Genomic DNA, 13,557 nt, shown 5'->3' on the forward strand with positions numbered 1-13,557 from the left:
GGTGTGGTGATGTCATCACATCTCATTTCACATAACTCACAGCTGTGCAAAGGGCACGCAGCATTGTTCAAGCTGAAAAGAGGAGGACTGTATCCGTGAACTCTGGGTATTTGCTGCGACAGGGTTTCTTTACAGATGGCTGTCGTTTGTAGGCAGAAAGATCTTACAGTAAGGCTCGCTGCCAGGCTACTGCAAGGGAAGAAAGTTAACGGATGCTATGATGTATGAACGTCCAAGTCAGTGGATTTTTTTTGGTCCACAGCGTAGGCTCCAACCTGCAAATTAATAGAATAAATCTCAAAACCAGGACAAGGAATCTCTCTGTTGCGTTATATCAATATAAAACGTATATGGTCTTTAATGTCCAAAAGAAAAAGAAACATCAGCCATTCATCAGAAAGTAAAATATTTGAATTGCGGTTATTTCATGCCCCATTTTATGTGACAGTGGGGGAAAAAAGAAGAAGAACCCAGGTCGGGACAATAGCGAGTGTTTTCGTGATTTCCATCAAAGCAATCTTGTTGAAGCTCAAACATTTAGCATTGCCGCAACCAGCAATTAGGAAATGATTCGGCATTTTGATTGGGAGCCGTGTTGTGTGTGCCATGTTTGCTGAGCAAGTGGAGCTGCACTAAATTAGCATTAATGAATGTTATGGCCTCCCATCAGCGTGACAGGTCTATTCTTTAGATCTTTTTTAATTGTAATTAAGCCCTGATTAACAAGCGAGGGAATGTTTCATTCTCTTTTCAAGAATACAGCATAATATGTTATGAAGGCAATCAGGGGGTTGTCATTTTATCTGTTAATGAGGCTCAGCCATATGTCATAACAAACTTAACTTCTCTCTGTATGTTGGGGGCCTTGGTTAAGCTTTTCTTCTCTTGTTTTTTGTCCCTGCCATCTTTGCAGGCAAACTGCAGGTGTTTGTCTGCGAGTGGGAGGGTGTGTGGGGGTTTCGATCTTTTAAACCTTTGTTCCATCTCTCGACTTCTCTCTCATTTCACTGTGTCCACTTAATAAAGACAATGAATGACCTTACATTAAAGCAAGATATATAATTTAAAATTATAGTAAAGTCTATGCTTGTGTTTTTTGGAGCCAGCTGGAGAAATTGTTAAAAGGATCCCAGACATGACGCCTGAATAAAATTTAAAAATAGGAAAAGGAGACAGCTGTTAAACCATTATGTTTGTTTCTTCATTATTATACTTACTTTATACTTACTTGCCAGGCCTGCAGTGCTTATATATTGTGAGCATAAGCCAAGTAGCACCCTGGACGCCGCTGCTTTAAGTGGTTTGTACATGATCCCTACAAAAACATAATAAACATCATTACCACACTACAGTGATTAATATTATTTGTTTCAAGTCATATGCAGCAGCAGTGTGATGATTCTCACAGGCTGAAGAAGAGCAGGGATCTGTATGTTTGTTCTACATACAATACACACAGAGAATCATCTCCAAAAGTGTTGACTTTATAAAAAGTTTGAGTCTGTCAAAATAGTGATAATAAATCCTGCTATATATAGTGCCGTTGCAGATGCAGTAATGCAAGATGAAAATAGTTGGGGAATAAGTTTAATATTTACTAAAATAAATTTTAATGTATAATGTCTCTCCCTCTAGATTGGAGCTACATTTCAGGATCTCTACTGAGAAATAAAAGAGCTCAAGGTTGGATTGAAATAAATAATTCAGGCCAGGAATTAGAATCAATCTCAGGCCATTTAGGCGAACCCCATGTGTTATGTACTATTGTCACCACATTTTCTCTACTTGACTAAAATAATTCACTTTAACGATGCTATTGGATGTCTTAGCAAAAGACAAATAATCGTGCTATCAGTAAGCTATTTTCTTTTCTATTTTTGGATTAGTTAAACTAAAAAAAGAGTGTGGGAGATGCGTTAGAGAAAATGAAAAAGAATTAGTTAAGAAGTATTATAAAAACCAACATTTTATTTTTAAATACTATGGTTGTCTTAATTACAGCAGGAAAGATGCAAAACCCCTACAGATGAAACTTGTCCACAAAATGTATCTGAAAGTTTTCCAGATTACAAAAGCAAAACTTTGGGGCGACGAGACAAAGCTGTCTGAACCTGAGCTTTTGATGTCCGCCACAGCTATATCGGTGCACCAATCAGAATACAGTCTGATATGCAGAGCTAGACACTGGCATCCAAAAGAAGTAGCTTGCAGCTCATGATCACTGAATAAGATATAGACTGAGGTCAAACTTTCAAATGAAAATATTTATATTCAAACACTGAGCAAAATGATGAAAATTCCTAAAAGACACATACGCGCTGAAACTAAACAAAAACTACAGCAATTCAGGCTCAGACAATCTGCCTAGTCTTCTCTCTCCCTATCTTCTCCACCTTTCCTATGAGTTCTCTAACATTATGTTTAGAGCAGCAGATAGACGTTGCATGCCTTGCAGAAACAGTAAGGGAGAAGGGTAAGCTGCATGTGTGCATTAGGGTAAGTCTTTGCAGTGCGTACATAATGGATACACTATAGCAAGCTTCACAACACTTTTAACCAGGAGTGTGTGTGATTGCCTCACAAGCAGTGGGACCATGTTGGTGTAGTTCACTTGTTGCTCTGAGTTCATAGTCGGACACCTGTGCAGCCTCCAAGAGACACAGCTGTCTGCTTCTTCTGACCTCTGTGTGTTTGTGCCTCTGATCACGTTAAGAGGCGGTACAAGGGGAGACTTTGGAAGCGGGCCTTAGGCAGTTTGCACATTACTCATGCTTTCTTGGGTGCTTTTCTATTGGCTGAAAAAATATGACTAATTTTTCATTACTTTTGTCAGTTTGGGTCGGCTGATCCCACATCTGCCTATAGCTAGAACCGGCCTAGTCTCCCAAAACCATAAGTACCTACTAGTTATAGGAGCTTGTGTGAGAACCTGACATGATTAAGCAAGTTTCCATCCAAATGGCAAAGCAGATTTTTTTTTTGTTTTATCAATCTTTCAAAAGCTGCAAAACAAAATTCACTATAATGTATTTTTCCAGTCACTACTTTTGTGACTATATGACAAAGTGGGCACATCCAACCATATGTTTTCATTAGATGCTATTAAATCGCTGCAGATGAAGAGGACAGTCTTGGATCGTGTAATTAAAAGCATTTAAGGCAAACCAAATCGAAGTCATGAAGGACCATATCCAGGTACAAAGAGGTTGGGGAGTCCTGCAACAGATGGTATGACCTCTACCAAGCCCTAATAAAAGCATTGTGTATTCAGTCTGGGATTATACAAAGAAGCAACTGTATACATCACAGAAACTTAAGTAGCTACAAGTGTGCAAGTATAACTAGGAGAGAAGGGAAAGGGTGATTTCCACCCTGATTTTTTTGTGACACATTCAAAATGTGCATAAAAACAGGTGGCCTGAAACACATCCAAAAACATACCATAAATGGCCTTGTGAGGGTAACTTATGGCCCAGCCAGCGATTCTCGTGTAGAAAAATACTGAGATATTCAGACATCTGCAGGAACTCTTTGATTGTTATCCCCTTTCATGCCTCGATGTATACTCCATGGCAACGCTTCACTTGTTCACTTTTATCTTTCACAGTACTTGAGGATATGTGATGATTTGCGTAGCAATTGGAATATAATATCTTATAATAATGTGAATTCTTTAAAGCAATATCCTGAAACACTGTTTTATTAAAGACTCAGCTTTACTAAAGTATCACTGATCACAACGGTGAATGAGTTGCTGAAACTTTCTCATTTCCATTTCTCGTTTCTCGTTTGTTTGCCTGCTGACTATTCAAAGTGTTTTTCCAGAATTGGAGCTCAGAGAGTTATTTAAAATTACAACATCTTCTACTGTTTGTTATTGTCTTTCTCTTCAGCACTGAGTGAAAAGAGAGAACTGAGAGTAGGCATCTTGAGCATTTAACATGAGGTCTCCCCCTCCCACCAAGAAAAAAAGAGAGATGACATTAAGAATTCCTTTTTGACCCTGTGCTTGTTGTGATTTTATTACATTAGTCTTGTCACACTGCTTTCCTAAAAGACTCTGGGTTTTGGCATCAAGCACCTTAACTTCAGCCCGCTTGTTTGTACTTTGGCAGTCAAAGGGAAGACTAACAGGATGTTGTTGCCTTTTAGTCTTATTGGATTTACTTGTTTTATGCAGTTTCCATCCACCGTCTGTGAACCAGGAGACATTGGTGGTCTCCCGGCTCATTCATTCTCTTCAGCAGATTTAGAGAAATAAATTAACTCTGTCTGTCTTGCATTTGTCTTTCCATTGTTTTGTCACTATAAATTGCTGATTTCCACTGCTTAAGAAGTTTGTATTCAATGAAGAACAATAACGAATTAGACAGATATAATGACACCCATAAGAGATCATAACCCAAGCAAGAGTCAGGGAACTGTGACGATGCAAGACTCTTGTGATACTAAACACAGACACCAATGGGCGTTTGGCCGTTAAGCTCAGGGAAACTGTGAAACTTGTTTTGTCACTGCTTTGGCAACATCAGATGACTGTGTCGTCAACATGTGTGTAAGTGTTTATACATGATTTCCCCTGGAAAGTGTCATGCTCACGGGTGGGTAGGGGGGGTTGGTTCTGGGTGGGTTGCGGTTAACCCCTCAAGGTCTCTAGGGTTACTGTGCCTCTGTTCTTTGTCATATTCTCAGGCTTTCTCACTCTTGGCTCTAAGTGGCCCGACAGTGTTTGACTGGCAGAGAAGTGCTGGAGTAGCTATTAGCTCCTTGTCTTTCTTGTCCTCTGAGAACACGAGGGCCTTATTAGCCTGGTGATCTCAGCTGTCCACTGGTGCTTCACCCATAACGACAGCCTAGCTGTATGTGCATATGAGCACGCACGCACACGGCATGCTCCTACAGAATCAGCTATCGTTCATAGTAGTTCAGTACACAATTTGTACAGGGCACTAAGAGGCCAAGCAGGGTTTCTGCTAGTCTTAATTAGGTCATTAACCATATTTTTATTTAATCAATTTAATAGTTTATTGGACCTAAAACCATATTTCTGTTAAATGTATATCCTTGTAAGCTTTTATTTTAAAGAATATACCAACAACCTCCTGGTAATCTATTCTGAAATGGGGTCAGTGATCGCACAAATCAATCATCAATCAAGCCTGGACAATAGTCAAAATTTGTCATTACTGTTTATCATTTTATAGCTTAAATGTATTTATATTATACATTTATTAAGTGCTTGTAAAAAATGAATTGCTACCGAAAAAGAGTTGTATTTAACCAGAAGTTCAAGTCAGCAATTGGCTGTGTCCTAATAACCTTTACGGGAATCTTAAAGGCTTTTTTCTCTGTCCAAAGAAAGTTGTTTTTGCTCTTTATCCTCCTGTCGATAGAGGAAATTCTATAATCCTTTCGCAAATCACTTGCTTTTAACTGAAAACAAACTGAAAACAACCGGAACAAAGTCTGCTGCACTGAATCTGTAGAAAAATACACTTGCTTATATCTCACTAGTATCAGGTTGGACCTTTATCTGAAATTTGGGGGAATGTTGATATGAAGGCATCACACGGTTGCTGCAGATTTGATGGCTGCACATCCAAAATTGTATTCTGGGTACACTGTAGTCAGAAATGATGGACATTGTCAGCAACCTACTCGGGTAGGCTGTGGTTTTTAAACAGTGTTCAGTTGGTACTAAGAGGCCCAAATTGTAGCCACACATTACGCCACCGCTGCCAGCGTGAACCACTGATACAAGGCAGAATAGATCCATGCTTTCATGTTGTTTATGCCAAATTCTGACACTACCATCTGAATATCACAGCAGAACTCAAGACTCATCAGACCAGGCAAAATTTTTGCTATTCTGTTGGTCAACTTTAGTGAGCCCGTGTGAATAGTAGCCTCAGTTACTCATTCTTAGCTGACTGGAGTGACACCCGGTGTAATCTTCTGCTGCTGTAGCTCATCTGCTTTAAGGTTCCACGTGTTGTGTGTTCAGAGATACTCTTCTGCATACTTCAGTTGTAACAAATGCTTATTTAAATTACTGTTGGCCTCCTATCAGCTTGAAGCATTCTGACCTCTGGCGTCATCACGGCATTTTCACCCAGAGAACTGCCAGTCACAGGATATTTTCTTTTTTTTTTTAGGCTAGAAAAGAACTACTGTCTGAGGAAATGTTTGTACGTCACTTCTTCAGTAACTTCAAAATGAATCCATTTGATGTGACTTGTTTTTCCTGAAGCCTGTAAGCATATATTTTTAGACAGGAGGACTATACTTTTTTTTTAATCCTCCATCACTGCCACTGAAAATACATTATTAAGTGATTGAATGGAAATATTGAAAGACATTAGTGCTGCAAACAAAAGCCATTCTACATATCTACAACTTCTCTTGTTTTCTTTCATTAATAAAACTACGATCATATCATTAAGGTGGACTTAGATCCCAAGGGCTAGTGAATGCCTTTGGTAGCATTTTGAAAAGGAGAAGGAAAAAAATGACACAGTGCACATTTACATTTTGTTTATCCAAGGTTTTTATAATATTGCATACTGAGTGAGACTAAAGAAGCATTTCTCTAAGGTCTTTCTGTTCCAGCCATCATAGCAGACTAAACTTCAGTAATACTACAACTAAGGATGATGTCAAGAACTGTAGCATCCATCCTACTACTGTGCAAAGCACGGGTGGGGGAACTTCAGGCCTCAAGGGCCGGTGTCCTGCAGGTTTTAGACATGTCCAGCTGATTTAAATGGCTAAATAATCCCTCAACATGTCTTTAAGTTCTCCAGAGGCCTGGTAATGAACTAATCATTTGATTCAGGTGTGTTGACCCAGGGTTATATCTAAAATCTGCGGGACACCGGCCGTTGAGGCCTGGAGTTCCCCACCCTTGGTGTAAAACAACTATAAACCCACCACCATCTGAATAGACAGAATTCAAATACTAAAATTTTTGCGTTGGACTTTAACTCTTTATTATTTCGGTGATGTGCTCAAACATAAGCTGGCTCCTTAAACCGGAACTTTAAAAATGTAAGATTGATAGAAGCAACAGTAGTTAGGGAAAAAAGTGTTAGAAGGTCTAAAGCTATGACAAAACACGATCATATGTTAACAGCGTATGTCTTTGTGTTCGTATTTGCAGGTCAACGAGGAGACAGTGGAGAGGCTGGTGGTCCAGTACCCTCACATTGTGTTCAGCACAGTGATGCAGGACTGCAAGAGAACCTTGGAGAGAGCTTATCAAATGGGCTGGAGTCCCAACACATCGAACACGTCGTAGCTACTGCGGGATCACACAGACACGCTCAACAAACACACGCACATAAAACACATTTGCTATACAAAGGCCCTTTTTTGTATACACACACACAAAATGCAAAGCTCAGTCATGTTTGCTTCTCATTGACTGTTCAAACATGCATGTGAACATGTAGCTACACACTCACAGACACAAAGTCCGAGTCCATCAGTTTTATTTGAAGCAAATCTCTTCAGTATGAGATTTTACAATTCAGTCAGGCGATGTAGTGATATCTGCTCTAGGTAAAGGTAAGGAGTATCACTCCTCATACCGTTTCACTTCTCTGTATTGTGGTGGGGTGATTAGAGGTAAAGTTGCAAGGCTAAAGCTTTGGTCTTGAATAAAAAGATTCAAACAATAAACATTCAGAAACTACTGGACCAGAATAATTTTAGTGAAATAACTTCAAAACAGAAAAATTAATTCACCAACCAAAACTGTTGATCTACACTGCACCTCTGTCGCCCCAGGAGGCATCATCTTACTGCCTCATTGCAGACAACAACTGAACGGCCAGGACCTCAGACCTCACTTAAGGTTATTTGAAATTAGTTACGTTTATTTTGTCCACTTGAAACTTTTTTTTTCGTTCTTGGATGTTCAGTACAGTATTAAAAGCGCCTGCAGACTTGTACAAGTACACTTGGTGAGATTTTTGGCAAGGACAGAGCTCTTTGCAGTGATTCAGTATGCACATTGTTATCATACAAAAGGACGATTCACTCCAGAAGAAGTCAGAACTGTGGAAAATTTATGGCAAGAAGAAAGCATTGAAATGTGCATGTTTGCAGTGAGATCGTGACCTTACTGTCTCAGCAGGATATGGAGCATTTTGAAATGTGAAGATGAAATTGGCATCCGTTTTACCTGGAGTCAAGTGTGCTCTATTTCCGTGCACGGATTTATCATTGACTGAGCGTTATTTTGAGAAATTTAACAGTGCTTGAAATAGCAGTTGCCTTTGCCCAAAAATGATGGGCCATATTATAAGAATATTAACCACAGTCATCGTGATAATTAAGAGAAAGTGTTAAGCCTTAAGTGGTTAGCAAATGCCATCCAATTATAGAAATTATATTAGATTTTATTGGGAAAAAAAAGACAAGTCAACACATTAAATGTTGTAACTGAGAAATGCTCATTTTGAATTGGGTATCAGTAGGGGGAGGGAAACGTTGAGATTTGGGAAACGGAATGTAGCCCACACTTTTGGCTCATTAGTGCATAGTTTAATAGCCAAAATCCTCCGATTATATAAGGATGCATTAGTGCACATGGTATGGTGGTTACACCCCTCTGAAGTCACTTTAAATGCTGAATATATGCAAGTTTTTCCAGCAACATGTGCCATCCCAACAAGGACTTTTCAGTGAATGCCTTGCTTATTTCAGCAAGACAATGACAAACATTTTCTGCATATATTGCAACAGCATGGCTTCGTAGTCAGAGCGTGTCTGCTGACTGATCTGTCTGCAAGCCAGGTCTGGCAATTTGGCATGAAATTCAAAGTCGTAATATATTTTTCAAGATGCAGCATAATTTCTCAATTTCAACATTTGATACAATGTCTTAGTTCTATTTTAAATGTTTCACTTAGCATTTCAACTTTTCTGGAAGTGTATTTGATTTCATATATACATATATATATATATATATACTTATATATATAAATATAAATAAATACTGTGTGGGGTTTACTTATTGGAATATTGGTTTTGAGCATATACTTGTAACATTTGCTATGTAGCAACGAGCAGTTTCTCTTTCTTAGTTGTGTAGGATGCAAAGAAAAGAAAAAAACTGACTTGGGCCTAACACCAGAGTGAGAAGAAGTTGCAAGGTGAGAATCATCGTTTTCATCCATTCTTTAGAAATTCAGCAATGTACATTTAAAAATGCAAATATTTTTCTATGGTGTGAAGCAGCTCGGAGCTCAGCCTCCATGTCACTCTGATATGAACAATAGCTTACTGAGGTTAGAATTTAGAGTATTACTGTAAACTTTCAACAGCACATAGAGAATTCAGACAATTAAAAACATGTTCATTTTATTCGTGTCAGGATTTGTAGACTTTAACCGACGGAGGGTTTCTCCCTCGATCTGCTTTTGTTCTATTTCTGTTCTTTTGTAATCCCCATATGCACTTCCTTCTCTGCTAGATGTTGACACACTTGATTCCTGATTTGTTAAGGCAACCGTAAATGACTGGATTTACATAAAGATGAATAAAACACTACTACTTCAAGCTTTTTCCCCCCCTCATTTCTTTCTGTATGTCTGGAATTGAGTCAGGAGAGGAATATTCAGAACGCCAGTGGAACACTTTTCCGCTCATTTTACAACATCTGTTGAGCACTTAAACATTTTTTCCATCAAGATTTCCATACCTTTTATTATATGAGTTGCATATCAACAAAGAGGGCATACTATTTATAATGCTAGAATGGTGAAATTTAACACAAACTGCATTCTGAGGTAAATGCAAATAGGGATACCAGCATGTTTTTCTTTGGAACCTAAGGCCTTGGAATGTATGAGTATGACATACCAAAGCCTCTGTATTTTTAGAAATAAAGATGTTTTCAACCCTAAACTGTGCATCGATCATCTCTTTTCTACTGAGCACCAGAACAAATAATAAACCTGCATTTCCATTGGGATAGACTTTCAAGTTCGGCACTTTGGACAGAATTTTTACATCTGAGACAAAGTGAGGATGCATCAGCTTGCTGCCCAGCAGGACAGCAAAGGACTCAAAGAGCTAAGAAGATGTCACTCAATATGTCTCCCTCTTATAAAGGCCTGTTTTACTGTTCAGTGTGTTTTGTGTTCAGTGATTAAACACCGGAGATAGCATCAAAAAGGATACAAAGGCTGGTTCTTCCCAGATGGATTATTTGTGTTGTCAACACAATTTATATCAACTTGAGGCTCTGTTCACTTGATTATCAGCTAAATGACTGTTCATAATCTGAATAAACACATAGGGAGCTGTTTTATCAGGTTTTGTTTACCTTTTGTTTTTGTTGTGTTGAGAAGACAGTACTGTGCAAAAGTCTTTTTTGTTTGAAGTGGCCTTGAGCACTAGTTCTCCAGCCTTTATGAAGTTTTTCAAGATTGTTGTTGGCTGCTTTTTCAGTCCAGTCTTTTAGAGGATGGTTATTTTATTTGCTTAGTCACTTAACGCAGACCTATCAATCATTCAAGCATAGAATAAGTCAAGAGATCAGCCAATTCTGTCTGCAGAAAACATAAAGAACCAACTGGTTTTTTGCATTTTGGTGTACTTTGTTACTTTCTTTAGTGGAATTTGCAAAATTTGGCAATAGTTCTGCACCAACAAGGTGATTCCCAACGAGTTATTATCCAAACTTATGCCATATCTTGACATGATGTACAGTGCGTTGCAGGTGGTGGACAAAAGAAGTGGGATGTTTAACAAGCTATCTCCAATGTATGAACAGTATCTGAAAGTGCCTGAAGAAATGCGAGGGTGGGGGATCCAACAAAGATCTAACACAGGACGTGAGAGTTGCATGTGGTCCTTCAGTTGAGCCATCTACTGTTCACCAAAGTCTCATCAGAAATGATCTCAATGGAAGTATGGGCTGTCAAGAAGTCAGTCTTAACGAAGAGAACCTAGGAGAAAAGGCTGAGGAAATCGCACAGGAAAAGGACTGAAAGTCAGTGGCAAAAGCATCTGAGAGACAGATGCTTTCCAGTGATCCCGAACACAGTGCCAGTGCAGTAAAAGCATACCTGGACAGAAAAATACACAATGAAACACTATCAGTCATAGATTGGCCTCCCTAGAGTCTTGACCTCAACATTTTTAAAGCAGTGTGGGATCATCTTGACAGCCAACATCCAAAGAACTTTGAATGTCCTTCGAGAAATCTGGAGAACTATTCCTAAAGACTACTTTAAAAAATTACTTAAACGTTTGTCTAGGAGAGGTGAGACTGTGTTGAAGAATGGTGGAAAATGTTTAAGCACATTAGAAATGTACAAACTCTGTGTTTTGCCTTTTTGCTGCATTTCCATTGTTTCAATGAATTGCTCCATCTATTTACCATTTTCCTAGCAACATTTACAAAATGAGGAGCAGCTCAAGACTTTTGCACACTAGTGTACATAAATAATACATACAACACATTTTTTATTGTATAATTGAAAATATAATTTTGAAATATTGAGAATTAAGGGTCTAACAATTAGTACTAACTTCATAAATTGTTAATTTTTGTTTTAAACTGCTCATCGGTTCTATCAACTTTTCAAAAGGCCAGTTACTGAATACTATTTGTCAGAAGGAATAACAGTTGTGATATTAGATCTTTACATTATATTAGTTGAGACTATATTTGAGCAGAACATAGGTAAAGAGAAATGAACCAAATACTGCCAGTTCTGGCTAAAACCTTAATGAAAAAGCTCCAGTGTTGCATCCCTACTTTAATAACTAGTCCAGACAAGCAGAGACATTAATAGTTTTGCTTGGTCTGCTCCTCATCTGTTGCAGGCCTTCTGTTTTTAGAAAGACAAGTTGTTTAAAAAAAAAATTCAGTTACAAATGAGCTGATCTCCTTGCACTCCACTCCCATTTCTCTCATGGGTAAATTGCTGAATTTTACTGCGGCCAATTAGAGCCTTTGCAAATGTGAATGTATGCCATTGATTCTCTTGCTGATTGAGGTGGATTCCATCAGCGGCTAGCTCTCCTTGGACTTTTGCAATATTCATCAAGGTGGAAGGACGCATTCAGCTGGAACTTAGATGAGAAACTGCCCTCCTGGAAAGGAAAAGGGGGTGCAGGGCATGACAGAATAGCTATATGGAGCCATAATTAAACTTGGTAAATATTCATGTGATCATTACATTTTTAATGAGGTGCTGATAAGAATTGACGCTGACCATACAGGACATTTGTCATGTCGGACCTGCAAGGACGTTAGTCTAGTCTTCCCAAGAAATTTGTATTTTTTCAAGACCTAATCATGGCTGACATTGACGGATGTCCTCAAGTGAAAAGGGCCAAAGCTTGTTTGAACTTCCTCACAAGGATTGATGCAATGCATCTAGTAATGATGAAGGCTGTGTTTCAGCAGTGCACCTTCCTTAGGTATTGCTCTGCTGTCAGGAGCTAAGTATGCCAGAACCTGTTAGTATTTCTTCAGGAAGAAACCTTGATAGTCGTGGTTGAATAATAGATGTATTAACTTTCTGATCTTGCCCGTGGTGCCCGCAGCAATGAGGGCTGACGTTTTTTTATTTTTAGTCATTTGATATAATTTAAGACCTGTCACTGTCACAGAAAGGTTTATCTTCTCAGCTTTCTTGAACTAGCCATATCTTGTCTGCAACAAAAGCTCGGCTGATCATGTTTGCCAGAGATACCTTCCTTGTTGTTAAAGGGTTTCCTTTTACTCATTTTCTCCCCTTACAGACTGTCCAACTGTGGAGGGTCTAGTCTGCTAAAGCTCTCCTTCATCCTTTTCACTCTACATGGTATTAGCTTTATTCTGGCACCTCCCCAGCATTTACTCAGCTTCACCCTTACCCTCTTAAAGCCCAGATACTTCCTTTCTCCTGGAAATTATGTCAGTCATTTGTGTGCATCAGTCCTGGGGTAACTTTTTTAACATCACATCAGAGAAACAAATTCCTGTCCACTATATAGCGTTTTTAGTCTCCTCCCAGGGGAAAACAGAGGTATTTCACTTGCTTACCTACCTGCCTATTGACTCGTGTTGGTTCTTCTGTTAAGAAAGAGCATGGCGTTGAAGAGTGAAGATGTTAATGGGTTGACTTTGTAACTGACACTGCCCTTGAGCTGAAGAACGAGCTGAATGTTGGTATTCATGACTCCAGAGAAGCCTGTGAAGCTCAAGCCCAAAGGAGACCCACACGGAAGACAGCTTTTAAATTACACTGGCTCGTTCACTTGTTTAGATCACCAAAGTCTTCAGTTTGCCACAGGACAAATTTTCTTCCCAGTCCCTGCATCTGGAAGTTGAACTTGAACATGACAGACTTCAGCAGTCCTCAGCTTTAAATATGGAGATTTACGATTACAGATTTCCACATTATGGTTTTCCTCTCACCAGGGGCTATAACGAAACTAGCTTTCCTGTCCAAGCTTATGAAGATAAAAAGAAATTAGATTTGTTAATCCACTAAATTTTGACATCCTCCCAATAGACTCATTCCTGCTGCCTGGGGGAAATATCAACCTACG

At 38.9% G+C, this 13,557-nt stretch overlaps 1 protein-coding gene across 1 annotated transcript in view; it reads left to right on the forward strand.

Annotated features, from left to right (window-relative positions):
* fbxl17 (F-box and leucine-rich repeat protein 17) overlaps positions 1-9,564 on the forward strand; it is a 227,138-nt gene extending 217,574 nt beyond the window's left edge. Inside the window, exon 11 of the mRNA XM_085181180.1 lies at positions 7,160-9,564. Coding sequence (XP_085037306.1) covers positions 7,160-7,297 — 138 coding nt within the window. The 3' untranslated portion in view covers positions 7,298-9,564. The remainder of the gene's footprint in view (positions 1-7,159) is intronic.
* Positions 9,565-13,557: the final 3,993 nt, after the last annotated feature.

This window comes from Neolamprologus multifasciatus, chromosome 12, assembly GCF_963576455.1.
Source record: "Neolamprologus multifasciatus chromosome 12, fNeoMul1.2, whole genome shotgun sequence".
NCBI classification, from domain to species: domain Eukaryota; kingdom Metazoa; phylum Chordata; class Actinopteri; order Cichliformes; family Cichlidae; genus Neolamprologus; species Neolamprologus multifasciatus.